We start from the raw sequence: 27,321 nt of genomic DNA, 5'->3' as shown, positions 1-27,321 counted from the left end.
TTCAAATGAATCTTACTATTGTCCTCTTAATAAGGAAGTTTTAATTATAAAAATAAAACGGATCAAATCAATTTGAAAAACTGTTGAAATGTGGGTCCTGATCAGTGGCGGACCTTGATGCTCCGGCACCAGGGTGTGTGTGTAGAGAGCAGGCGGGGGTGGGGCGCGTCCTGGGGGTGTGGGGCACGCTGCCTGCCCCACGTCCTGGGGCGTGGCACACCGCCTGCAAGGGCGTGGCACCCAGCGCAGGGGGGCAGCCACGATGGCACCCTACCAGGATTGAGCTACCCGGGGCGGTGTCCCCCCCCCCATTCCTCTTCCTCCGCCAGTGGTCCGGATTGCACTATGAAATGTACCTTAGAATAATTTTCAACATCACTGTTAAATCTGTTCTCCTCTGTGTTGCACAACATTATATTGCTTGTCTTTTTCAAATACTATCCAACATACTGAATATTAAAACCTTTTGGGTGTAAATGTAGTGAGATTTCTTATTTTGCATGAGCTTGGACAAGCCAAGAACTGGTGTGAAATAAAAGTGTCCCTCAGATATATTATTCACTCATTTTACAGGGTTTCCATTTTTAAAAGACAGATCACTGCTCTAGGTATAACAACTTGTGTGTGTGATTTGGTGAATTATGCAAAATTAGAACTAGTAATAGCTTACATTTATAAAACTCCATAAAAGTTTGGAAATTCATAAACAATGTATATGAACACATAACTGAAATAATCAGGATATACTAGTTTTACTGTGATAAAATAGGCTACGAAATATGAATAGTTAAGCGGGATGGGCTGTGAATAGGTCAGCTCTAAATCCCAAGTAAATATCTTGTTTATATCCTGAAGCCCTGTTTCATGCTTGCCTTGCCCTATTCCTCATTCTATCAGTAGGGTCCCTTCTGGTCTGGTCTAAACACAGGGCCACTTCACCCTATCGATCGTCTTTAAATCCCCAAGAATAATAAATTTCAAGACAACACAGCACAAACTGACTAAAGCCCTTTAATTACAAAACTGCTGAAAGGAAATCATTGATCAATGGCATTATGGGAAAATAAACTGCCCCCCAAACCAGATCAAAGTCAATGAAATAGCTGACTAGCTGCACCATTTGGGACTTTTGCTAGATTAGTGCTCATAGACAAGTAAAAGAGGCTATACTAACACATGCTGCTTACTTGCTTTTTGAAGCTCTCCCTGGCAGGTGTCACGCTCTGAGCATGGTTTTTGATTACTCTAATTAAATATAATATTATCAACAGATCTTCATATTGATCTCTAAAACCCCTTTATAAATAGAAAATTAAAAGCCCTGAGAGAGGGCCTCAGAGGCTAACAGGTAGGTTTAATGATTTCATCCTATCAATTTTCTCTGCTGCTTCCTGCTATCAATATCACAATTAAAATAAGTTCTGATTTTAGAATTTGTGTAAGAGAAATTAGTGTTTTTAGCTTATGCAACAAATAATGCTTATTTCCATAGAGAGAAAATATTCCAACAATAGTGAATGAAATTTGCTGTATAAATGTGAAGTATTGCAATGAAATAGTCTTTATTATGCACTGTTATATTGCAAAATAACCTATAATCCCTTACTCCTTTAACCTTTAGCTTTCACAAGGCCCATTAACTGCTTGCATGTACACCAACAGTGCATGTGTATTACCTTTTTATTATTACAAATTCCTTTTTTTTAACTAAATTCAGATCTCAAAGCTTTACTTCAGCAAAATGATTTACTGTTCTTATTTGTAATCACAAAACCAGAAAAATAGATATCATGCCATATATTACCATAAACACCCCCTTCTTTTTTTAGGTATTGCTTTTTTCCTGACAGAAGTCTGCTCTGCTACAATAGTCCTGCTCACCATGTTATCTCTCTTCTTATTCATTTAATATTCCCTCAGGTAATTCTCATTGCTAAAACCCAAATGGCATCAACCTGTTGTTTAGCACATCTATAAAAAGGCTAGCCTGCTGGCTAATTTACCAAGGGATTGAAGCCCTGAAACCACTTCAATCTGTTACTTTGTTTCCATGTAAAAGGCTCTACCCATGGCCATGAGCCTCCCATGTGAAACAAACAAAAATGCTCTTTTCAAGAAAGAAAAATTCAAAGTAAAAAACATTTAATGCATGACCCTCAGATACCAAATATACTACTACAACAACTAAGTCAATCAATATAAAAAAGGTCAATGCTTGCAACAACTTCACAATTTATTTTGCTTTTTTATATTTACAACATTGTAGGTGCCAGATTCATACATTGCTAAGTCACAAAGCGCTAGTAACTGCCTTGCTGACTTCAACAAATTACATTTTAAGGATTACTGAGTGTTATTTAAGAGATGCATTTTATCACTAATTGTGAAAGTCCACCCACTTTTGCAACTGGTTTCTCCTCCCTCAACTCCCCACCATGAGGCCCCCCCCCCCAAATCTGCTCGTACAATTTCAAAGATCTGGAGGATTCAAGATATCTGGAGAAGATTTTGAAGATGCAGAGGGAAGGGAAAGCCCTATTTCACAAGCACATACCTAATCATGCTACACTGGATTTCACCCTAAGTCTTTTTTATTTGTTTTAACTTGACACTAGAAATGCCAAAATGAATCTGTTTCAGTAAATATAAGTACAACTGTGTAACAGGTTTTAAAAGGGGATACATTCTGGAATACAAAATCAATGCTAAAGGAGTGGCGTGGAGCCAAAGCCTTAGGAGAAAAATTAATGCTTATTTATTATTTACTTAAGGCATTTGTATACTGCCCTTCCTAAGCATTTATCCCAGGACAATACAGAAGGCAGTTTAAAATCCAAAACAATATAAAATATACTATGAAACATTTTCATAATTTTGAGTAAGGGAATAACCAGCACATTGACTCTTGTCACGTTGTTTCCAACCAATTTTGGCAATACTTGATAGAACTTTTTTAATGCTAGTATTCAAATATGCACTGTCACACACCTTCTGTCCTGATAAGGGTTTGCCTGGCCTTCTCAGCCATTTTATATTACCAATCATAGCCCACAATCCTAACATGAGTATATGATTCTCAGCATACCTACACCTGATTTGCACTAAGCCACCACAATTGCCAAGCCACCCAAAGAAATGGGCCGCACACCTGCAAATGAAATTCAAATAACTAGAAGCAATTCACAATCAAGAGAATGTTGCATGTTCATAAATAAAAGAAGGTAAACTCTGCCTGCTGGTCACTGGGGGTGGCTTTCTAAATAATATTTATACAAGTTATAGAAAGCCAAATCTGGAAATCCACCACTGGAATCTATGCACATATAGACCCAGATGTGGATCATAACTGCTGTTCCAAAGGAGCTCAGTTGTTTGGGGTAAAACCCCAATGTACACAATCATATTTTCAAAGAAGTTTACAGTAATACTAATTTAAATGATTTTTTAAAAAGTTTCTTAGCTTAGTCCTTCAAATTGTTATGGTTTATTCCCTTGACCCCCAACATGATTCATGTTTTAATAGCATGTTTTCACTTATGGGGTGGAGCTAGATGGCTTGGATCAAAAGGGGCATAAAATCTCAGAAGAATAGCAGTTGACACAGGTAGATCAAATTTCTAGAAAAGCTTTGTTTATCTCTCAGAAGGCTCTGCTGAAGAGTGATAAGCAGATACCACATACAGTATGGATTTTTACTTCTATTTTTTTGGATCCCCGCCTTTAACACAAGTTGTTGTCACCTGCTTTTTAGGTTACAAGAAATACTTTGAGATAAATTAATATGATACAATTAAGGAGATGAACCCAACACTTGGTACTCCCCATATTCTTTTAAGAAATAGGAACAGCAATTCTAGTCTATTAAGGAATGACAAAGATGTGGTTTTAAATGAGCGCTATCATTCAGATTACTTTTTTAAACTGTTTATTGTTCCATTGAAAAAGGAAGAGGAACATTAAGCTCATTGCTTCAACTACTACATGTTTCACCACTCGATTAAAGAAAGTAATTCAATCAGTTTGCATTTTCTCGGGAAAATCTCATTCAGATAAATTTTACTGCCGTCTTTCTAAATAGTAAATAATTATTATTGTCTCAAAATGAATTTTTGCTTGCCAAGGGCAAACCATTGCTGTTATTGTAGAGCTCTGTCAGAGAAAACAAGAAGTTAAAAAGGTTATAAAGATACCATTAACATCATGGGTCTGCTTTGTCAGGACTCAAAAGTGCTTAGTAATTGAGGCTTTTATTCAGAGTGTATTAGGACCCATATAAATGGCACAGTTAATATGATGCTTTAGGCTTTATTTTGTTGCAACCTGGCATAATCACCTACAACAGCTGAATACTGTAAATTTATCTGCTGGAGAGCACAGCTCATTCTATCATCTGTTTCTAGCTGGAGTCTTTGAAGAAAATGTTAATAGCATACGGCTTAAAGGCACATTTTAGATTCAGCCAATACAAAAAATAGCAAAGTTTAAAATAACTAATTTGTCTAAGCAGCATGCATCTCCTCTGGAATTATCAGGGCAAAAGAGGGACAAATGCATTTGCCTTAATGGCAGAAGCTCATATTTTGTCAATGTTTGAAATACGGTGGTTAAAAATATAAACACACAGTGAAGTGTGACCTCAGCAGACAAGTTCAGCAATAATGATCCACAGCAACCAACACATTACTGATCAACACCATACTCAAATATATTCATGGGCATCTTTCTGCTTATATACATACACCGTTGCTATAGCATGTACACCACATTGGTATCTGAGTGCATTGCATAAATGTAATAAATATAAATATATATAAATATAATAAATATAAATATAAATGTAATAAATCACTCAATAACCGCAAGGTATAAAAATGGCCATAGAATCAGAAACACTGCAACTACTCTTGAACATATACAGTCGTACCTTGGAACCTGAACGCCTTGATACTTGGACGTTTTGGCTCCCGGACTCCGTTCTGGTCTGTGAACGTTCTTTGGAACCCAAATGTCTGACGCGGCTTCCTGCAGCCAATCAGAAGCCGCACTTTGGTTTCCGAATGTTTTGGAAGTTGAATAAACTTCCGGAATGGATTCCGTTCGACTTCCAAGGTACGACTGCAATTCGAAACTAGGTGGAAGGGAATATTTGTACCAAAGCCTAGGCTCAGCTGGGGAGAGAGAAACTAGATAATGTTTAACTTTTATTCAGAGGAGACCACTGGAGTTAATAAACTTGACTTGCATTGAGGAACTATATGGGGCAGGAATTTATGGCTTCTTGTGTCTAGGTCTGGAAGTTTTGGGGAAAGGTTGAAATACACTAATAGCATCAGCTTTGGTGTTACTTTGGGATGTGAAGGCGTTAGCTAACTTACTGGTAAGCATTTTGCTCACTTGCTCATTTTGGTAGTTTTAAATAAACTGTTTTGAGTTAATAATGTAATGTTGCAGTGATTTTATAGTTTTTATGTTTATTCTATAGCAATCATGGACCCCACAAGCTTGGGCAAAGGAGTAACTTTCAACTTTGCAATATGTTTTCACAACCAAAATAAACAATTGTGTTTTTTTTTTTATTTTAGGAACAGTGCTTGTTTCACCTCGCCTCAAAACTATGCAAGTATAGATAATAGATTATAGTGAATAATATTTGCTTGTCATTTAGGGGATGAATTTGCAATTTCAGTGGTCTCCATGATAATGTGCACACTCAGGCTCTTTCTTCACCTGCAATATATAGAGCAGGTTTCACAATGAATTTAAGCATCTAACAAGTATACTAAAAATCTGTAAATTTTTTTAATGTGCAGTTTTATTTTGGCAACAACAACATCAAAAAGATTCTATCAAAGCAACTTTTAATTGCAGGGTTAGAGCCCCATGTTGGACAAAGATTTGCATTACAGGAGGTTAGACTAGATGATCCTTGTGGTCCCTTCAACTCTATGATTCTATGTTTCAATTATATGATTCTATGTACAATTTCATTCTCGGGCATCTATTGTATGTGTGTGTGATATATACTTAAATGCAAGGAAACCCACCAGCTAAGATCAAATTACACAGCTGAGAGGATGGAACTTTCAAGAACTGATATTTGAATTTCTCTGCTTTCCTCTTCCCTCACTGTCCCTTTCATCTTTCATATCATATCTCATTTGATACTAAGTCAGGGGGCAAGGAGTGTCATATGTTCTAACCTTTGTACCTGTGATATGGGTTTATCAGGAAATTTAGCACTGGAAAAAAATCCGATGCAAATTAAGCTAATTTGCATCAGCAAATGTTCAGTTTGCACCGGAAAATTTTCAGATGTCCAAGACAGTAATCTAATTTTGTATGCTTATTTTCCTTGTACATAGTGAGCACAGCTAAGAACATGGATGCTTCCAGGTTTATCTACTATTTTATTTCCAAATGGTATCCTACACAGTGTTACTAATAAATTTATGAAATAGAAAATATTACTCCAAAAATAAAGCACAGGAAACATATATTGGGAGGAATTCTACCCTACATCACTACGTTTTACAGTGCTTATAAATGTTATCTGCTCTTTTTAAGTGAGAAAAACAACAACAAAAGCATCTCTTATATCTCATGAACCTGTTTTACAGATTGCTGATAATCCAAAGAGACAAGAGGAGATCTGTTTGTGTGGCTTTCCTGGGGGCGGAGGAGAGACAGGAGACCAACAAACTGCATCTTAAGTGCTCTAGGATAACTTTTGCAACATAAAACAGATTGCTTTTAGACACAGGTTGTGTATGGATAAATAGAATGATATTTGGAACGCATTTATAAAAAATACAATGACTTATTAATAATTTTATACTTGCTAGAATAACTGTACTACTTATATACCCATGTGTCATATTCTATTTTTTTCTTTTCTTTTTTAATCTCTTTCACTTTATGTCTCACTGAAAATACTAAATAAAATAGAAATAATAATAATAATAATAATAATAATAATAATAATAATAATGTGTTCTTTAAATCCCTTCCTCAAGCAGGAGAGATTTGTTACAAAGACTCTGCAGTTCTGATGGTGGGGGAGCGAGGACATAGGAGGATTTTGTGAGGCCACAGTACAGATTAGAGGCATGGGGGAAACCTAGAAGTATTAGCACTGCCCAGAAAGCAGGGATTCTTTGAAGAGACTGGCTATCTGGATCATTTCAACCTGGATTTAGGCCCCCTTACAGAACCGAATCAGCCTTAGTTGTCCTGATCTTACTTCTTCTCAGGAGCTTTTCTTACCACTGAACATAGCATTCTATTGCAATACCCCTGTATTGCACTCAGGGACACTGTTTTACAGTTGTTCTGATCCTACTATAAGGTTGGGTTCAGAGAACAGCATTGGGAAAGTGTCTCTCTGCCCCCTGACACTTGTGTTATAGGCTGCCACAAGGCACGATACAACTACAGATGCTATTTAACTTTTATATGAAGCTGCTGAGTGTGTGAATATTAGGTGGGACTATTAGGGTGTTCCTGGTATGCTGATGATGCCCAGCCCCATTTCTCCTTAACTTCTGGAACTGATGCCTGGCAAGATGGAAATACTATGGATGAGCAATTCTCATGTCTGGGAAATAGGTCAGTTGCCTGTTCTGGACAAGGTTGCACTCCCTCTGAAGTTGCAGGTACACAGCTGCAGGTACACAGCTTAGATCACTCCTGGATCTAACTTTCTCATTTGAGGCTCAGATTTCCTCAGTGGTCAGCTTTGAATCAAGCTGGATTAAGAGAACTTGGTCAAGCACTGGTAATCTTGTGGATAGATGACTGTAATGTGCTGTGTGTGGGGCTACCCTTGAGGCTAGTTCAGAAGCTGCAGCTGGTGCAGAATTCTGCAGCCTGGTGGTTATCAGATGTTGGATGCCACCAACATGTAACACCTGCGTTGATGGAGTTGCCCTGGCTGCCAGTACACTACTAAGGCATCTTCAAGTTCTTACTATTAGTGTATAAAGCTCTAAACAACATGGGGCCAGTGAACTTAAAACATTACCTTATTTCTTCTACCCAGATGGGGCAGCGGGTAGGTCCTTTGCTTTGGTCACAGTCGAACACTACCCATGGCTAAAGATGCAGACACACAAGGCTATGGTATTGAGCAGTTTGTTTTCATTAACAAAGCAAACAGCAAATACATTTTCTGAAGAATGAAATGAAGCACCATGAGTAACTGTCACCATTAGACTGACCTCTGGAAAAGCCTCAAGAATGGGAATTTGTAATTATTAAGTGTCTTACTTTGCAACCCTAGGTATCTGAAGAAGTGTGCATGCACACGAAAGCTCATACCAAGAACTAACTTAGTTGGTCTTTAAGGTGCTACTGGAAGGGGGAAAAAATGTTTTGACTATGGCAGACCAACACGGCTACCTATCTGTAATTTGCAACCCTAGCACTTTTTAAACATCATTTTTGAATGACTAATTATAACGGACCAAAACTACATATTCAACTAAACACACATATTAAGGAAAGAACCTATAACATACTTGGAAAGAGAGAAAAGGCATTAAAATATTTACAGGCTTGAGATAGTGGCTTTTTATGCAAAAGCTGCAGTGAGTAATATGAGTGTTTTGAGAAAATATGCCTTTGCAAATGTACAATGTAATATCTAAAGATTTATTCAGCCAACACCTCATAATCAACTCTAAATCTGAAGGGACATAAATGCATTTCATCAGAGATGAAAATCTTCAGTGACTGCTAAAATGAGAATCAAAAATTATTACAATCTAGTAATTTGGCTTGCAGCATGCATTAATCAGAAATCATAATAAATCCACATGCTTCTTAGACAGCACATTAGTCAAACAGTTTTGTATGATAACGACATTGACTAATGGGCTCCAACTTAGAAGGGTCAATCATAAACTCATCAAATGCTTCATTTAATTTCTTAATTTGGACAAACACAATTTGTTTATGGGAAAGATATCAGGTGTTCATGAATGAATAATGGCTAGGAAACCAAACTCCATTAATCAGCTCTTGATTACAAATGACTCCAAGATTGTTTATTCTAATTTCATTCATTTGGGTCAACAAAGAAAATATGAGCAAATGAAACTATTTGGTAAAAAATGGCACTCTTATTTCTCTGTATTTAATGAGGTAGTGATAAATACTGTTTCAATAACACAATGATTTTATTACCTGCGTTAAAAGCATTCTTGTTCAACAGAGAAATTAGTTCAGATGATTTATAATGAAAGTACAGAGACATAAAAACAAAGCTATCCTTTACAAGTAAATAGGTGTACAACTGCATAAGATTGTTCTGTTCTCAACAAGACCGACTTTCTACAGTAAATTGACTGAGGCAAAACCCAAATGTGTCGAAGCCTTGCAAAGAGACAGGGCAAGCAGAGATAATCTAACATGGATGAGCAGAATTTCAATTACTATCAACTGCAGACCAGATTATAGTAGACCATCAACCATACCTGGCTTAAGAGCAAGAAGAAATCCTCATCTGTCACAGCTTCCCTGCCTGATATGCTACCCGATCCTCCCTTGCATGCATTTCTAAATTCATGAGAATTTGTGGCAGGAGGAGGACTTTATTTGGGGGCCATGAGCAAATCTGAAATGAGTGAGTGGCAACAGCAGCCAGTCCAGCCAAATTTGACGTGATAGTGAACAGCAGAACTGGCTTGCTGGGAATCTCTCAAAATCTGGCACGCCTCTAATTGGGGCAATGTGCTTGTAACAACAGTGGTAGGACGGGCTTCTTACCCAGCATTTCCCTGGGTCAGTTTCGGTCATTCCACCTGGGACAAGAGAAATAGCCACATACTAAGTGACAGCAGGGAGGCATAACAACAGCAGCCCCAGAAGCACAAAACATAGAAAGTTGTGTTGCATGGAGCCAGACCACTGCGCTCATCTAGCTTAGTACTGTCTACATTGACTGGCAGTGGTTCTCCAGGTTTCAGGCAGGGTACACTCCCAGCCCCACCTGGAGATATGGGGGATTGATGCTCTACCACTAACCTGCTCTCCCATTGCACTAGGGACCAGCTTCATCTTGTGTGAGGATAGCCTGTTTCCCCCCCCCCTAAGTTTCCTGCTGTGCTTTTAAGTGAGGAAGTTGTATACAAGTGAACTGAGTTCTCTCCACTCTGTATCATGTACCTGTGTGAATGCCTCTGTGAGTGTCTTTGCAGATCTGGCTGTCTCGGGGATCCTGCAGGCCTCTTCCTTGAACATTAAGGTTCAGTGAGGGGAAATGCTTGTGGAATGTTCTCCCAAGGAGTTTCGGCTGGCACCTTTAGGCACGAGGCAAAGAGGTTCCTCTTTAACTAGGCCTTTGCATATGCACATCCAATGCCCTTTTAAATGTGCTGTGGAAGTGGAGATTATTGGTATGTTGTTCTGTTTTTTATTATGTATAGGTAGATGATAGATAAGATAGATAGATAGATAGATAGATAGATAGATAGATAGATAGATAGATAGATGATAGAGAGATAGATAGAGAGATAGAGAGATTTTATGTTGTGAACCGCCCTCAGATCTAGAGATATAGGGTGGTATACAATTTTAATAAAACAACAACAACGACAACAACAGGTTTCCTGCCCTTTTCCTTATAGAGATACAAGGAAAAACATGCAGGCAGTATTCTGCCCAATAATTCAGCATGAGGCAAACCTGCTCTGTTTCCATAATTCTAGCCAGAACTATGACTGCTGAAGGGCACTTTCAGGTTTAATTGCATTAAACATTGCAAAGTTTTATTTTAAAAATCAGTAAGTTTTTAGAAAATATCATTTTGAATAGATCAGTGATCTAAAACGTTTCCCTAAAAATATTCTTATTCTCTGAAGCAATAATCACCATTCCATAGTCTAAGATGCAGATTTTGACAGATTTCACATTCAAAGAGCAAATACTGTCCGTATACATTCATAAATTTTATGCATGACCATGAGAAAGAGACCGTGTACTGAATAGATTGTGTATTTTTAAAAAATAAAAATGATGCGGACATATACACTATAAAACAGTGACCAAAATGTCTCCACTATTGCTTCTTTTGAATAACAAAACTGAAGGATGAGAAGCATCCAGGGATTTACAGGGAAGTTACATCGCTGCAAGTTTTAGAGTTTTAGAGAAAGAACAGTTGTTTTTTATAATAAATGGTATTTTTTTGCAGATAATAAGAGTTCTCCGAAAAGGTAATGCAGCTTGGAGACAGAAAATGCTCAAAGCTTTAACAGAAGACTTCTCACTTCTCCACCTGTTGAGGATCAGTCCCGTTTCATGGAAAAACACACAGAACAGGAACAATAGAAGGGTGATGTTTCTTTGAGTTTCCAGTGCTGACTACTTGCCATGTATCTTCTGGCCTTGGCAATGGGCTCCCTAGCTCCTAATGCTTGATGACTGAGGGAAGGGAGTCCTGCAAAGGAACGCCCTTCCACAAGTATTGGTCTAGTTGCCATCGTCTGAAATAATATTTCATGAATTTGGAGTGCAGAATTCAGCAGTGATGGTTGTGAGCTCTATCTCTCTGGAAATGGAGAAGGAGCCCTGGAGTGGGTGGGAGTGGTGACATGTACAGGGCAAGATGCCTATGGCTATCATGTCCAGGAGTTGAGACAGCTGCATGATGTCCACTGAGTGGGCATGCAAAAGAGGACTGATCATGGATACCCTCCTGGGAGAGAGAGATGCAACCCTGCTCTGTGTCCATCAATACTCCCAAGTGCTGAAGTTGGTGTGAGGGAGATGGCTCTTTGAGGAGTTGAAAAGAAAAGAAAAAAGGTCATTTAGATGGGCTAGCATCACGTGGAAGTGCCTGTGAGAGAGACTTGTAGAGCAGAGCAAGAGGTTGTCCAGGTAAGGGTATGCATGTACACCCTGAGGCTAAAGATTCTGCACTGCTGTGCCCATTGCCTTTGTAAATACACAGTACTAGTAATGGAAGTCATTGTAGGAGAAGCATAGCAGCAGTCAATGTCTTGTGAATAACAGGCTATGTAAATAGGGCTCCTTTAGGTCTCTTCAGGCTAGAATGTCTTTTGGGTGGAGAGCCTCTCTGATGGAGGATAGCATCTCCATCCTAAGCTTCCAGTGGGGTCACAAACTGGTTTAGAAATTTGAGGTCAAGCGGTTTGAATCCACGTGATGGGGTGAGCTCCCGTTGCTTGATCCCTGCTCCTGCCAACCTAGCAGTTCAAAAGCACGTCAAAGTGCAAGTAGATAAATAGGTACCACTCCAGTGGGAAGGTAAACGGTGTTTCCATGTGCTGCTCTGGTTCGCCAGAAGTCATGCTGGCCACATGACCCGGAAGCTGTACACCAACTCAGTTGGCCAATATAACAAGATGAGCACCGCAACCCCAGAGTCGGTCACGACTGGACCTAATGGTCAGGGGTCCCTTTACCTTTTACTGAATGCCAAGATCCATCCTTTTTTGCTACCATGAAGAAAACTGAATAAGCACCAGAGTAGGTATCTTCTGAGGAAACTACCTTTGAAGAAACCTGGCGAGTATCCCTCCTGCTGGTGACAAGTGAAAGGAGTCCAAACAGCTGCTGGAGACCCTGGTGAGTGGATGGAGGTGCATTGGGAGTGATGGGTCTGCTGGGATCATTCTTGGAATCTGGGACAGTTCCATGAAGGCTCATGAAAGTACTGGAAGAGACCAGAGGAATGTCTGGGGAAGCACATTTTTTCCCTTTTCTTTGTGAGTGAATGAACTTTTTGTTGCTGGTGATTTTGACCAGCACTTCCTTGAAGTCTGCCTCCCACAAATTTGGGTACTTCACATTTAGATGATTCAGATGCTTTATCAGCAAGCACAGTCTTCTTGAGTTGTATTACTTCAGTGAGAGGAGGCTTGGATGTAGTCTGCTGAATATATGAACATTGCTGAGGCAGAAAACAGCAGCGGGTGGGGGTGGGGGCGAAGCCTGGAGCAACTCAGAAGCCTTGTGGGCATCTTGGTCCGTAGAGGGTTGAAATGGAGGGGGGCACCTGAGCCATGACAGCAACTTCCATGTATGATAGGGTCTCCTGCAGAACTGGCTGAACTGAAGAGCACAGTGGTACTCCAAAGTGCTCTCTGCCACTTGCCATGGACACAAACAATAGAATGAGAGTAGTGATCCCTTCTTCAAAATTGCCATGGCCGCCATTTTCAGCCGTTGATAAAAGCAGGAGAATCTCAAGCAGCTGGACACTGACCATGGCTGTCATTCAGTGCTGCCCTCCATGGGCTTTTTGACTGCCCAAAGGCACTTTGGAGCACAAGGCAGGAGGAATTTTCCCCATGGAGAAACATGGTTCGAGAGAGCCCTATCCTATTGGAGTGGGGCAGGGAAATGAAGGTGATGGGCAGCTAAGGTAAACGGGGCTCTCGTTTTTTAAAGAGCCAGACACTGAGGTCCACCTCCAAGGGCCTTCTAGCAGTTCCCTCACTGCAAGAAGTGAGGTTACAGGAAACCAGGCAGAGGGCCTACTCGGTAGTGGTGCCTGCCCTGTGGAACACCTTCCCATCAAATGTCAAAGAAATAAACAACCATCTGATGTTTAGAAGACATCTGAAGGCAGCCCTGTTTAGGGATGCTTTTAATGTTTGATGTTTTGTTGTGTTTTTAATATTGGGAGCTGCCCAGAGTGGCTGGGGAAACCCAGACAGATGGGCGGGGTATAAATAAATTATTATTACAGTTGTACCCCTGGTTATGTACTTAATTCGTTCCAGAGGTCCATTCTTAACCTGAAACCATTCTTAACCTGAGGTACCACTTTAGCTAATGGGGCCTCCTGCTGCCGCCATGCTGCCGGTGCATGATTTCTGTTCTCATCCTGAGGTAAAGTTCTTAACCTGAGGTACTCCTTCCAAGTTAGCGAAGTCTGTAACCTGAAGTGTTTGTAACCCGAGGTGTATGTAACCTGAGGTACCACTGTGTTGTTGTTGTTGTTGTTATTATTATTATTATTAGGCAAGAAACAGATGGAGAATGATACAAGGCAGCTGTGGGGAGAAGAAAAAAGTAAAGAAAGGAGTGCTCAGTAAGGAGTGAGTATGAGCAAGAGGGGAGGAATAAAGTCTTCTGTTAAAGCTTTAGGTATTTCCTGTCTTCAAGCTGTACAGGAAGCTGCACTGCCTGTTTGAAGACCTCTGTCATCCACGAGAGAGATGCATTTGGCCTAATTTTATAATCCTATGCACTCCTAGCATATTCTTGCTTCTGAAGAATAATACTTAGGACTGAGCTGTATATACACAAAGTAGGCACTTGTACAGAGAAATGAAAACAAGTAGTATTTAAATATAAAATATGAAGCAAATGAAAGACCTTTCCCCACAGAATAACAATTTTTTCTTTAACAAATGATAAGGGATTCTTGTTGTTCTGAATCACCATCTCCATTGCTGTGCATTAGCTCAAGAGTCAATATATATATACTTAATTTTCTTGGCAAACTTTGCTAAATACAAATAGATATAAATAACTTAAGGTAACCACAAATTTGTATTTGTCTTGAGATCAATGACAAGCATGCAAGATTCAGCTGCACATAATTAGCACACATTTGCATCAGAATAATTTATACCATATGTTACAACATTTGCAAAATCCTATAGTTGTAATCTAAGCATGAGTTACTTTTATTTGGAGCTAGAAAAATTACAGCTAGAACAGCAATTCTGAAAAGTTTGGGACCAATTCTGAAATCAGTAAGGTCAGTTGGAAAAATTATTAAAAACACACACAATACCCCATTCTTTAATAACTAGGCCAACCCTGTTTAACTGTTAATATCTGGAAAATAAAATGTTAGACTTTACCCACCACTATAAATATAGAATATTTGAGGTATATTTTCCTTCGAAATACTGCATTATAATTCTGTTAGTCATCTAGACCTAATACAAGTTAGGTTAAAGTATTAGGATTTCAGATAATTTCATAACTGATTTGTGGTGTGCCTTTTGATTATAGAGATGGGACTGAAAAATGAACCATGAACCAGTTCTGTGAGAGAACCACCATAATCTCAGATCTCATATATGCTCCTATTGTATTTCACATGCTGCCTGTAACCCATCTGTGCTACAGCAACCAAAGCATATTGCTAAGTTTTTCAATGGAAATTAATTTCAAATTCGATCAATTTTAATCTTTATATTTCAAAATATGGAGCCGTCAGGCCACTGGCCAGTTTAGCCCAGTATTGTCCAGTATGATGGGGAGTGGCTCCCAAGGCAGTCAGGCAGAGGTATGGCCCATAACTTCTTACATAATTTTTAAATATGGGATTGGACCTGGGACCTTATGCATGCACAGTAAATGACAGTTGGGTTAGCGAATGGACACTCTTGTGTTTAGAGTACAACACACAGGCCCTCTCTTCACCCTTCCCATCAAGAAAGGAACTTCACCAGCTCAAAATCCATGGGATCACTAACTAATTTTGCCAGAGGTTCACTTTGAGAGTGGAATGGGGTGCAGTAAGCAAAACTTCAAGCTCCTGTACCCACAATGGCTAGCTACCAAGTGTTGTTGCCAAATACCATTCCTCCATATTCCTCTTTTGCCTTTGCTTTGGTTAGACTGGAAAGGGAGTGGGGGAGAACCAGATTTGGCTCAATTTTCCAGTAGCTGATCCTTCTTTTAAATAGCTGGTACTTGAATCCTAGCACAATGGAGGCACTGTAGAGGAGTAGTTCCTGTGTCCAAGAAACTGGTCAACTGCACTTCACCTGAAGTAGTGGTTTTGCAGTATGGGGTTGCTTCTGGATCCAGCTTTTTTAATCGAGGGCCAAGTGTTGCCCCAGTGCCCGGAAGCACCTTTTATTAGCTGCAACTGGCACAACAGCCACAAATGTTCCTGGGCTGAAAAAGCATTAGTTCATGCACTTCAAGATTGGATTACTGCAGTGCTCTCCACGTGGGCTTCCTTGCATTTGATTCAGAAGCTGTGGTTGGCGCAGAATGCTGCGGTACAATTGCTAACAGAAGCAATTGTTATCATACAACCAACAACTCTGCTCAGAGACCTGCAAAGGTTGCTAGTTTGCTACTGGGTCAAGTTAAAGGTGTTACTCTTAGTATATAAAGCCCCTAGCAGCTCAGGACTAGTTTACTTGTGAGATCGCCTTACCACCATATATGAAAATTCTACCGCTTCATTCTGTAGAACTGGCATGCCACAATAAACCTTCTGCATTTGTAGGAAATCAATCTTTTAGTATGGCACTATGCACACTTTGGAACTCCCTGCCTATCGAAATCACACAGGCATCTCCACTGTACTCTTTTAGGCACCTTTTATTTAGGCAAGTTTATTCACACAAGTAGAATGTTAACATGTCTTTTAATCTGGTTTTCATCTTATCATTCATTTTAATTATTTTCAAATGTTTTAAATTGTTGGTTTTAACTGTGCTTTACAGATGCTATTGTTTTATTCTTTCTGTAAACTGCTTTGAGGTTTTATAGCAATCAAGGGGTATTGTAAAATCAATCAATCACATCTTTTTGCAAGCAAAACGCCACATTGCCACTCATTTTTCAGAACTGCCTGCCTCTGGGACAACTTTGAACTGTAGACTTGCAATTTTCCACCTATTTTATTCTATTAATAAAATTCAATTTTGGGGGAAAGTTTCCCCCTTGTATTTGTTGCTCCATCCCTTAAACTAGACATTTCCATTTTGTACAACGTACAGGAAAATTGTACTATTTCCCTATTTGTTACCACCTACCTTAAAAATGGCTTTGCATAACCATTGAACACTGGAAGAAAAAGGCCACCCAATTTAACTAAGCAATTTTCATTAAAGGAAAAATAAGCAAGAATCTATAAAGTAATGAGTGATCCTATTAGTTCCACCAGACTAAAATCATACAGTCTACGTATGTGGTCTTCTAAGCCACATCTGTCACGAACCATTTTGGAACCATGGATTGTAGACCACTTATTAGGAAAGACTGAACAAATACAGATTTGTCGTTCTTAAGAATTATTTCATGAAAGACTGAAGACAACCATACAAGAAATGCCCTAACACATTTGCAGCAGCTAACACTAATATATTTGTATTTTATCTGTCCAATTCATTTATAGGAACATTTTCTTTTTTAAAAAAAAAATGTGATGCAGAGTTAACTGGAACAAACTGGCTATATAATCACAGGATAATGAGTTAAGCAGCCAAACAGGCAGATAAGCTGTCAAACAGCTCCATTAAATATAAAACATTCATTATTCCTCTGTCAGTTTTTACCACATATTGCTAATGTCATATTAACATCTCTATTCTGAAGTCTGCTTTAAACTATCAACAATTCTGTCTTTAAAATACAGTATTTTGCATGCTCTTTTAGAAACAGATTTGAAATGCAGATTCCACACACAGATCAGACAGGCATTTCAACTCAGGACCTTTGAAAGCTCACATCAATCAACTTTTGTAATTGTCTTTATAAGCAGCAGAAGAGAATCTTACCAATATGGCAGATTTTCACTATGTTTTTATATGGTAGTAGAAATTAACAGTTCACAAATGTTCACATCTATTTTATTTTTTTCAAAACCGCATTCTTAAATAAAACCACAATTATTCAAAATATGTTATTTTATAATCTATTAATAATTTCTTATCAGAATAGGAAATCCAATTTTTTTGAATGCTGCCTCTCAAGTGTTTGAGAGACATGGGATACATTTAATATACCAACAAGCACGAATCCTTTTATGGTTCTCTGTCATTCAATAATGAATTCTGGAAAAGAAATCAGAGACACCCAAGTGGTTTGGCAACTGTAAGTGACAGAAGCTATGCTAAATCCTCTGTTTACACTGGGGATTAGCTGAGTAGATTGTGAGCAGCAAACTGAGCTGTCCATGGTCAAGGGAACCTGTTCCTTGTCAGCCTATAGGGCACAAGGACAAAACATGGTCCTGGTAGGAAGTGACCCATAAACATATTCCAACGAAGGATTTATACAAAGCCAGTCTGCCTCATAGAAACTCCATATGACCATTAACTGGACTCCAAGGCTTGCCAGGAGGCCTAATTACAGGTCTACAGAGCCCAATAACAAAAGCTGAAGAGCTTTAGCCTAGGGATGATCTGCTTTATACTGACTTGAGAGAGTCCATATAGAGTGACAAAAAGAAAGAGGTTTAGCTTTAAAATTCTCCCAAGAGAGACAGCATTGTAACTAAGCTTGGAAAGCGCACATGCAACATACTTCAGATAGGCTTAAACATACTACCCTCTCAAAATTAACATTCAGCTACTGCCTGCTTAACATCTGCTAAGTTGCTGTGATATTGTTAGACTATGCTAAAATGGCTTTCTTCTGTCTAACTATTGAGAGGGATAAGTAAATAAAGTCACTCAAATATAAATTTATAGTTGATAGCAATAATCCTTTCTGAGTGGCAGTTCTTACGAGCACAAAATTAGTTTCTTTAACAACTCATTAAAAGCGGTTATGTGACTTTAGTTATTACCCTTACTGTGTAAATATATCTACAGTCTGTCATTAACATGAAATCTCTTACCAATATCCAAGCAATACAAACTAGATTTGTGCTCTTATAAACACAGATTAGTAGTTTAGGCTTCTTGAAGGCATACCTTATGTAAGTTCCAGAGTGACTGAGTAGTTATTAAACTTTATATAAAAATTACCTGAAAACACCATGAACATGATAAATAGACCAGGAACATGAAGTGCTTTCAAATACACAAGCTAAAACAAATAAACCCCAAAATACTATCCCCAAACTCTTTTATATGTGCCTTGAAAACCTTTGTCTGTACTTTAAAAATCAAACTGAAATACTCAGAAATTCAGACATTTTTGTTGAACACTCAGATATGCTAATGATGTTGCGCACATTAACACATGCAATGGTTACTAAAACAGAAGAAACTTTGTGCAAACTATGAAATACCAGTTTTCCAAACTAAAGTATATGATTACATATTATTTCCTAGGCTAACAACTTGCTACTTGAACTCTAGAAAGGTTTAGTATTTCAAAACATGAAAGAAAACTTATGAAACATAAATGAAGATCTTAATATGTGTTATAACCATACAGCTAAATAGTCGTGTGTTTGTGTGTGGGTATAAAATTTTCACTCCTCACAGAACAAGAAAGCATAAAGAACAAAATGTTGATTTCCAATATTGTTCAACATAATCCCTAATTTTACAAAAGGAATCAAAGGGACCGTTTATGTACTTGTTCTTTTCAATGTTTAAATAAAAGTTAGGAAAGAGATTTCAAATTTCATGAATAACTTTAATGTATTTTCCAATCCTATAATTCATTTAAGAGTAATCTGGACCTAAGGTTTAAACTCCCATTTTAAGTTTTTTTGATTAAAAAGTGTCACAAGAACCTCAAATATGTCTTGAAATCTACAGGCTTCTGATCACAATGACAAAAAATTCATAGTATCTTTAATACATTCTCGAGGTGTTAAATTAAAAAATGAGGTGTGACAGCTCAGAGCAGTATAAACAAATTGTGCTTTTCAAGGTCTGCCCTGTCACATCTACTTTATAATTATATGCTTCAGAGACATATTAAAAGAATGGGAGAACAATGCATACGTTTCAAACTATGACGGAGAAGATGCTACACTGGAGAATGTGAGCATTTATTGGAAAATGGAAAAGAAAAGAAAGTTTTGCTTTTGAACAAAAGATTTCTGCAAAACAGTATCCCCTACAATAGTTACTGTATATTCCACCATTAGGTTCAAATACTAATAAGAAAACACAAAGGCAGAAAAGTAAAATATGTTCTTATATGAAGGAGTAGATAGTTTAAAAAACCTTTGGTTTTGTCTTTTAGGCTAAGGTATACACATTTTTTTTAGATCATTATCTCCATGATCAGCTGCTCTCTAATGTTTTGTTGTAAATAGGTATGGATACCAATAGAGAACTGTAGCACCTCTATTAAATATATTTAAATGACAGTTCTGCTAATTGACCACACAATCCGAAGTATGTTTATTCAGAAGAAAGTTCCATTAAGTTCATTGAGGCTTACTCTCAGGTAAGTGTGAAGAGGATTACAGTCTCATTTAGTTACTGTACAGCCATAATACTTTATGTATTTATTTTTATAAATTATATCACACCCTTGGTCAAAAGACCTCAAGGCAGGAAACTTTTGAATAACATGAATGAGCCAAAATATAAAAACAAAACATGCAATTTCAGTTAAAATAATACAACGCAGGTCAAAAGATTTCATAAACTCAAAGGCCTGGATGAAGAATAATAGCTTCACCTGGCACAAAGAGATGGATAGGATCAGAGCCAGTCAAATCTGAGGAGATAAGGTATTCCAAAACTGGGTGCCATTGCTGAGAGGCACTAAAAGAATATTATTGCTTCCATCCATTTACTTACCAGCAGCTTCAAGAACCAACTGTAATCTAGCTTTCGCCTGTTCAGCAGCGGACTAGAAAAAGGGAGGGAAAAGGAATAACTATTATTTTTTATTTATCAAACTTTCTCCCAAAGGAGTCCAAGACAGCAAACACCAAAATGATAAAACAGATGATACTATTAAAATTAAAATATAAACATATTTAAACCATCTAAAAACTTGTTATGCAGTCACATACTCTCAGAGCTGATAATTTCAAGGTTGGCAGGAACAGTATCTTCCAGCTGCCAAATGCCTGGGTAAACACAAATGTTTTTAAATCCCTCCTGAAAGTTAGTAATAAGGGACACAGATGCATCTCACCAGGGAGGACATTCCACAAACAGGGAACCGCCACTGAAAAGTCCCTGTCACAGGGCAATGCCAACTGGGCAGGAGCCAGCGACACCACTAGCAAGAGGGTCTCCTCCGCAAAGCGTAGGGTCCAAGATCAGAGTTAGAAACCGATATATATAAGCTAGGAATCAAATATCACCTTAAACCTAGGTTACGGTCAACACAACAGAATGTCTATTCACCAGGGCATTGGGCTAGATAACCCTTGGGGGCTCTACAGTTCTACAATTCATGAGCAAAACTACATTGCTTGGCTGTAGCTTGCTCTTACAACAACAACAACAACAACAACTACTATTATTATTATTAATAATAATAATAATAATAATAATAATAATAATAATAATACTTTTATTATATGCCACCCATCTGACTGGGTTGCCTCAGCCACTCTGGGCAGCTCTCAACAAAGTATGAAAAACACAATCAAACATCAACCACTGAAAACTTCCCTGAACAATTCACTTGTCCCAGTATGCAAGAAGGAGAAACACACACATTGGAAATGGAAATGGTATTAACAATGAACTAAGGCAAAGGTTTTAAACTATAGCCTGTGAGTTCCATTGGGTGACATGGGGAAAGGCTGCAGCACAAAGATACCTGTCCTCAGCCCTGCACTTACTTCACTTAATGTGATGATGGAGGACTAAGATGCCCAGCAATGGGTCCATACACCTTTTGCTGTGCACAAGTCAGCTGACTCAATGGAGATGTCATTCGCCAACCTTGTGCCCAGAAATTTCCACATAGTCACAACTGGACCTTCATCAGTAGCTAAACATGCCTGGCACCCAGGAAATTTTGAACAGTGCCCACGATTGATATTGGTGAAGGTTTGCTTTTGGTACTCAGGTCCCAAGCCATTGGACAAGGGGAAGAGAAATTTCATTACAATCAAATGGTATATAAATCTTGTTAAATCACTCACTCAATTAATTGATAATATAGTGTCAACCTCTGCTCCTTGGGCTAGGGAGCAGCTGGACATGCAAAAGTCAAAGCTCATACCCCACGCACATCTTAATGCAAGTAGGCATAAATCCTTGCATGAACAGAATATGTTACTCAGCCTTACATTGGATACATTTAATAAATGTAAAAACATGCAAATTTCATTTTTTATTAGCTAGCATTGAAAATTGTTCAAAACAATGCTTTAGTAAACAAAATAACAAAAATGATGTGACCTGTTTAAAGCTAAGCAAGCGACAACAATATATAAACATGAAATTGCAGAACTGCATCATCATTATCAATACTGACCAACAGCCAGAAATAGAATTCAGCATTCATCTTATGTATTGAGCCACAGAATTTGCCTTTATACTGCTCAACTGTAAAATACCGAACAGTCTGTTCCGATAGTCTAAGGTTTAGACTCTAAAACACTGTCTCAAGTGTACAAAAGCCTGCTCAAGTGAGCAGTAAGAACGATTATTTCATATTTCTCTGGACATGTAAACTAGTTTGCCTAATGGTGCCAATTAGAGCAACTTAACTGGCTCTATGTCAACAACATAAATTGTCTCCAGCTACACAGAACTGTGTCTATTGTAAAGAATCCGCAAGCTGACCTCATGCCATTTTGATAGTATGCAATGCACCAATCATGAACTTAACCATCACTATATTTGCCTGCCTACTTTTTTATGACTCCCAACAAATTTTGCATTTACATTACTAGTATTCTGAACAGTTTGCCTTCTGCTAACACAGCCTTATAAATCCAGATGTGAATATTGCAAAATGCACCCAGTAACCCCAAATGGACCCTATAAAATCAACTAGAAAAAAATTATTAGCTTGTAATATTACAACTGATTTATATAAAGCTTTATAATAAATACGTAATTTTAAATGGATAGCAGTAATTGTTTGTCTTACTGTTGGTCGTGCTAGAATAAATTGGGAGCAATCATTCTCTTCAGCTTTATTCTGTTTACAATAATTGTGCCAGTGTGGTTCAGTATATATAACAACAACAGCAGGATAAGGGGGAAATTAAATAGTGTTTTGTTTTGCTTTTGTCCCCAAAGAAAATTCTACAATAGGTCACATCTGAAAATAGACATATTGATTCTATGATTCATTAGGCATAAATATGTTAGTTAATGGATTCGGCCTCATAGTACTTGCTGTATTTCGTATATATAACATAGTTGATATATAACACTCGCTTTATATATAAAAAGATATATAAATATTATTCTTTTTGTAAAAATTCCAGAACTTGATGGTTTTCAACAGCCCCAGTGAAAAAGCAAACATATGAAAGAAATCAATTTAGGTAATAAGGGCTCTTGGGGGGGGGGGGATCCAAGTAGATAATAAGATGCAATCTGGGTTAGCTAAATAATACTACTTAAGTCCCAATAAAGCCAATATACTTTTAATGTCAATGCTAGAACACCCTAGGTACCCATAATCCCCACACAAGTTTTTGTGTATTGTTATATAAACATATATTTGTTTTTAATCTATAGCTTAGTTTGCATGTCATATTAAGGCAAGTACAGTGGTACCTCTGGAGGGCCATTCTTAACCTGAAACTGTTCTTAACCTGAGGTACCACTTTAGCTAATGGGGCTTCCTGCTGCTGCCATGCAATTTCTGTTCACATCCTGGCGGCAAAGTTCTTAACCTGGGGTACTACTTTTTTATAATAATTTTTATTAAATTTTTCCTTTTACAAATTTGCCATCTCAAACAATATTCACAAATTTCAACTTTTTGGACTTCCACCAGCTTCTCCACCAATCATCCATATTTCCATATTTTCCATTTTTACGCATTCTCTATATTTAGTATTGCCATTTAATATTATCCTTTCAATTCTATTTCTTTTTTACAATACATCTTTAACCTTCACAGAACTTCTTTAAAACCCACTAGCGTTGTCTGTTCGTCACATATGCTTTTCAGATAATCTGTAAACTTTCCCCAGTCCTCGATGAACTTGTGATCCCATTGATATCTGATCTTCCCAGTCAATTTGTCCAATTAGGCATAATCCATAAGTTTCATTCTCCACTCTTCAAGGGTCGGTAACTCCTCTTGTTTCCATTTTTGGGCCATTAATATTCTTGCCGCTGTTACTGCGTATTGAAAAAGTTTGTGGTCCCTTCTATTTATCTCTCTTCCTATTATTCCTAACAAAAAGGCTTCTGGTTTCTTTACAAATGTGTATTTAAACATCTTCTTCAACTCATTGTATCTCATTTCCAAGAAACCCTTTACCTTCTTAGATTCCCACCACATATGGAAAAACGATCCTTCTTTTTCTTTACATTTCCAACACTTATTACATGTTTTTTGCTAACTTAACCAGTGTAATATACCATCTATATACCATTTTCATAATATTCTCCTTTAACGCAGTACATGCAGTAAATTTCATATTTTCAACCCGGGGTACTACTTTTGAGTTAGCAGAGTCTGTAACCCGAAGTGTTTGTAACCTGAGGTGTTTCTAACCCGAGGTACCACTGTAAAAGTGAATGTGTTGTGTGCTGGTGTACACTGCTGAAAAGTTCTTCCATTTCCCCTCTGCTCCTGACAGAGTCTGGCTTCTCATGACATCAAAGCGCAAACCCAGAGTGGTAACCATCATTTGATCTTGGCTTCCTGCTTGTGATTTATTTGGAGAAAGGAAACCGCAAGCCTGAGTTTGGAGTTTACAACAAGTGGCAGTACAGCAGAACCAGGGGAAGAGCGCTGTGGGAACTTTTGAGCACTAGCACACTGCTCATTTGCATTAAACCATTGCTTGTTTTCAACTATGGTTTAATGGAAAGTGTGAATCAGGCATATGTTGCAAGCCTGCCTGGGGGCTATTATAGGCAAATGATGGGATATGACTCTTCTAAATAAGTAAAAATACCAACCCAATATGACAGGCTTATAAGCACAAGGCCAACACACCCACGTATACTCAGTAGTAGCCCCACTAGAAATCTGTAGGAACGATGAGCAGTAAGTCCTACTGAAAATTAAGAGTGTCGCATACAGTATTTAAGAAAGCAATTCATGTACATGAATGAAGAAATGTACAGAGATCACTTTTAAATAATTTCCTACAAGGATGCAATCTCTGTAGAGAACAAGTGGTAAGTTGTAGAGATGAAAGTTCTTCCCTAATCTCTCTCTTCCTTGATGAGACATGTAATGGAAATTCTCACAATGGGATATGTCTAAGCTATACAGGAAGTTCTCTCTTGAGATAAAAATCATATCACAAAATCATAGAATTGTAGAGTTGGGAAGGGACCTTGAGGGTCATCTAGTCCAGCCCCCTGCAATGAAGGAATCTCAGCTAAAGCATCAATGACAGACGAGCATCCAACCTCTGCTTAAAAACTTCCAAGAAAGGAGAGTCTACCACCTCTCATGGGAGACTGTTCCACCATTGAACAGCTCTTACTATCAGAAAGTTCTTCCTGATGTTAGTTGGAATCTCATTGTAACTTGAATCCATTGGGTTTGGGTCCTAGCCTCCAGGAGAAGGAGAAAACAAGCATGCTACATCTTCTGTGTGACAGACCTTTAGATGTTTGAAGAAGGCTCTAAGTCTCCTCTTTACCAGGCTACACATACCCAATTCCCTCAATTGTTTCTCATCAGGCTTAGTATCCAGACCCTTTGGTTGCTCTTGAAAGGGTTGTGCTTACGTGTGTGTGTGTAAGAGACACCGCAGACTGGAGTCTCCTCACAAACAGGAGTCACAGATCTATTTACAAGTAAGAACATCAGCCTAAACGATAGGACAGCTGTCAGCTTTGAGAAGTGGGATAAGTCAATTTCACTCCTAAAATACACACACTCTCTCTCTCTCTCTCTCTCTCTCTCTCTCTCTCTCTCTTGTGTGTGTGTGTGTGGGGGGGAATGAATACTCCCATATGTAGATACATGCTTGCATGAAGGAGAGAGAGACTAGAAACTGAATGTATTGAGATAGGAGGCTGGGAAGGGTTTTAGCTTGCAGAGGTAGACAGGAGAGTGAAGCCCTTCTTGTCAAAGTATCTACGCATCAAGTGACAATCCAGAGTACCTACAAACTAGCAGATTTACTCGTCAGGAAAGGGCTCATTACAAGCTGGGATGCTAACTCCCAACCCATGTGTACATATAAAAATATGCATTGAACAGCTAGGGAATGTACAGAAATTTTAACTATTAGTTTGCACCATCGTTGCTCTTCAAATACAAAAAGGAGAAATTGCACTTATTCAGTCTATTAATCCTCAGTAAGAAGGCAGTGCCTGCACAAGCAGCTCCCTACAGCCAAGCACAGGAGAACAAAAGGCAAAACATTATGTATCTCATGTGAACTAAGGGGCTAGTGATCACAGCCATTAGTGATCACAGCCATTCATATATTACATATCCCCTGGTTAAGTTCACACTGACATCAAGACAAAATTTAGCCTGCACTTCTACTGCATTTCTACTGAGTATATCTAGTACAGCAACTGATTGCAGTCACTGAAATAGTAAGGGCCAAATTAGTTTATCAGTGCCCTTCCATATTACATACATTTTCAGAGGTGCCTCCCATCTAGTAAGTGGCCGATATTCCATTTCTGGTTTAGGACCAGTGATGGTCATTTACGCCTTATTATTTATTTATGCTATTATTATTAGTTCCTAGTTTATAGCAGAGATCCAATATTAATCAGAATGTTTGGTCAGCATAACTGCGTAAATATTTTAAGACAGGCAAGTTTATGAAGTAGGTGAAGAACAAATCTGCTTTGCATTAAAGTATGTCTAATTATTTATGTAACAATTAATATTGTGCAATTAGATTTAGGAGTATTAACTGTCAGGGAAAAGTAATTATGAAGAATAAGCCAAAGATTTCTGTGATTCATTAGGGTTTTTTCTTGTTAATTAACTAGAAATTAATTATACTGAATAGAAGCTTTAATAAGAAAAAGGAAGGTTGCCTTGTTTGGGAATATCATTTAAAACAACGGATGACATTTGAATACAGCAGGGCATGTCAGTGGGGCACAGCATAAATTCAACTTTTCTCAGCTGTAAGAATCTTAAGTACTGAGAAAACACCAAACTCTAATGTGGAAGTATCCAATGGAAACCTTGTTATATTTTTGAGAGTACTAACTATTTTGGAATCCACAGATTGCATGAGCAGAAAAGCCATTTTCATGCTTGCAAGTTGTAATGAGCCCTGGTCCTTTGCAAGTAGGAATTTGGGGTTCAAGCAACTCTGATTCAATCTGAGTGAACTTGGTATTAGCTGATGGATTGGAGTGATGACGATGATGGCTGTTCAGTTGCTTCTTCTATTGTTACCAGATCTGCTAGTGTGTCTGCATACAAAAGTGTGTTTGTGTGTATGAACAAGTATCTTAGCTATGAATTTACAAAGAAAGCTAGCTTTGGAGAATTAGCAACACTACTCTTGGGATCCTTCCCAGAGACAACAGCATGCACACAAACAGACTGCCTTGGCTTTGAATACCTTCCTTACTCTGGGGG

General features: G+C 38.2%; 1 protein-coding gene across 3 annotated transcripts in view; it reads right to left on the bottom strand.

Annotated features, from left to right (window-relative positions):
* The window catches only part of RSRC1 (arginine and serine rich coiled-coil 1), a 171,606-nt gene that overhangs the window by 60,227 nt on the left and 84,058 nt on the right, over nt 1–27,321 (bottom strand). For all 3 annotated transcript variants that reach the window (XM_083739848.1, XM_083739846.1, XM_083739847.1), the window contains exon 6: nt 20,442–20,493. In XM_083739848.1, coding sequence (XP_083595974.1) covers nt 20,442–20,493 — 52 coding nt within the window. The remainder of the gene's footprint in view (nt 1–20,441; nt 20,494–27,321) is intronic.

This window comes from Podarcis gaigeae, assembly GCF_964106915.1.
Source record: "Podarcis gaigeae genome assembly, chromosome: 5".
In the NCBI taxonomy this organism is placed as follows: Eukaryota; Metazoa; Chordata; class Lepidosauria; order Squamata; family Lacertidae; genus Podarcis; species Podarcis gaigeae.
Note: the sequence above shows the minus strand (reverse complement) of the source record. Positions and strands in the feature narration are given on the sequence as shown.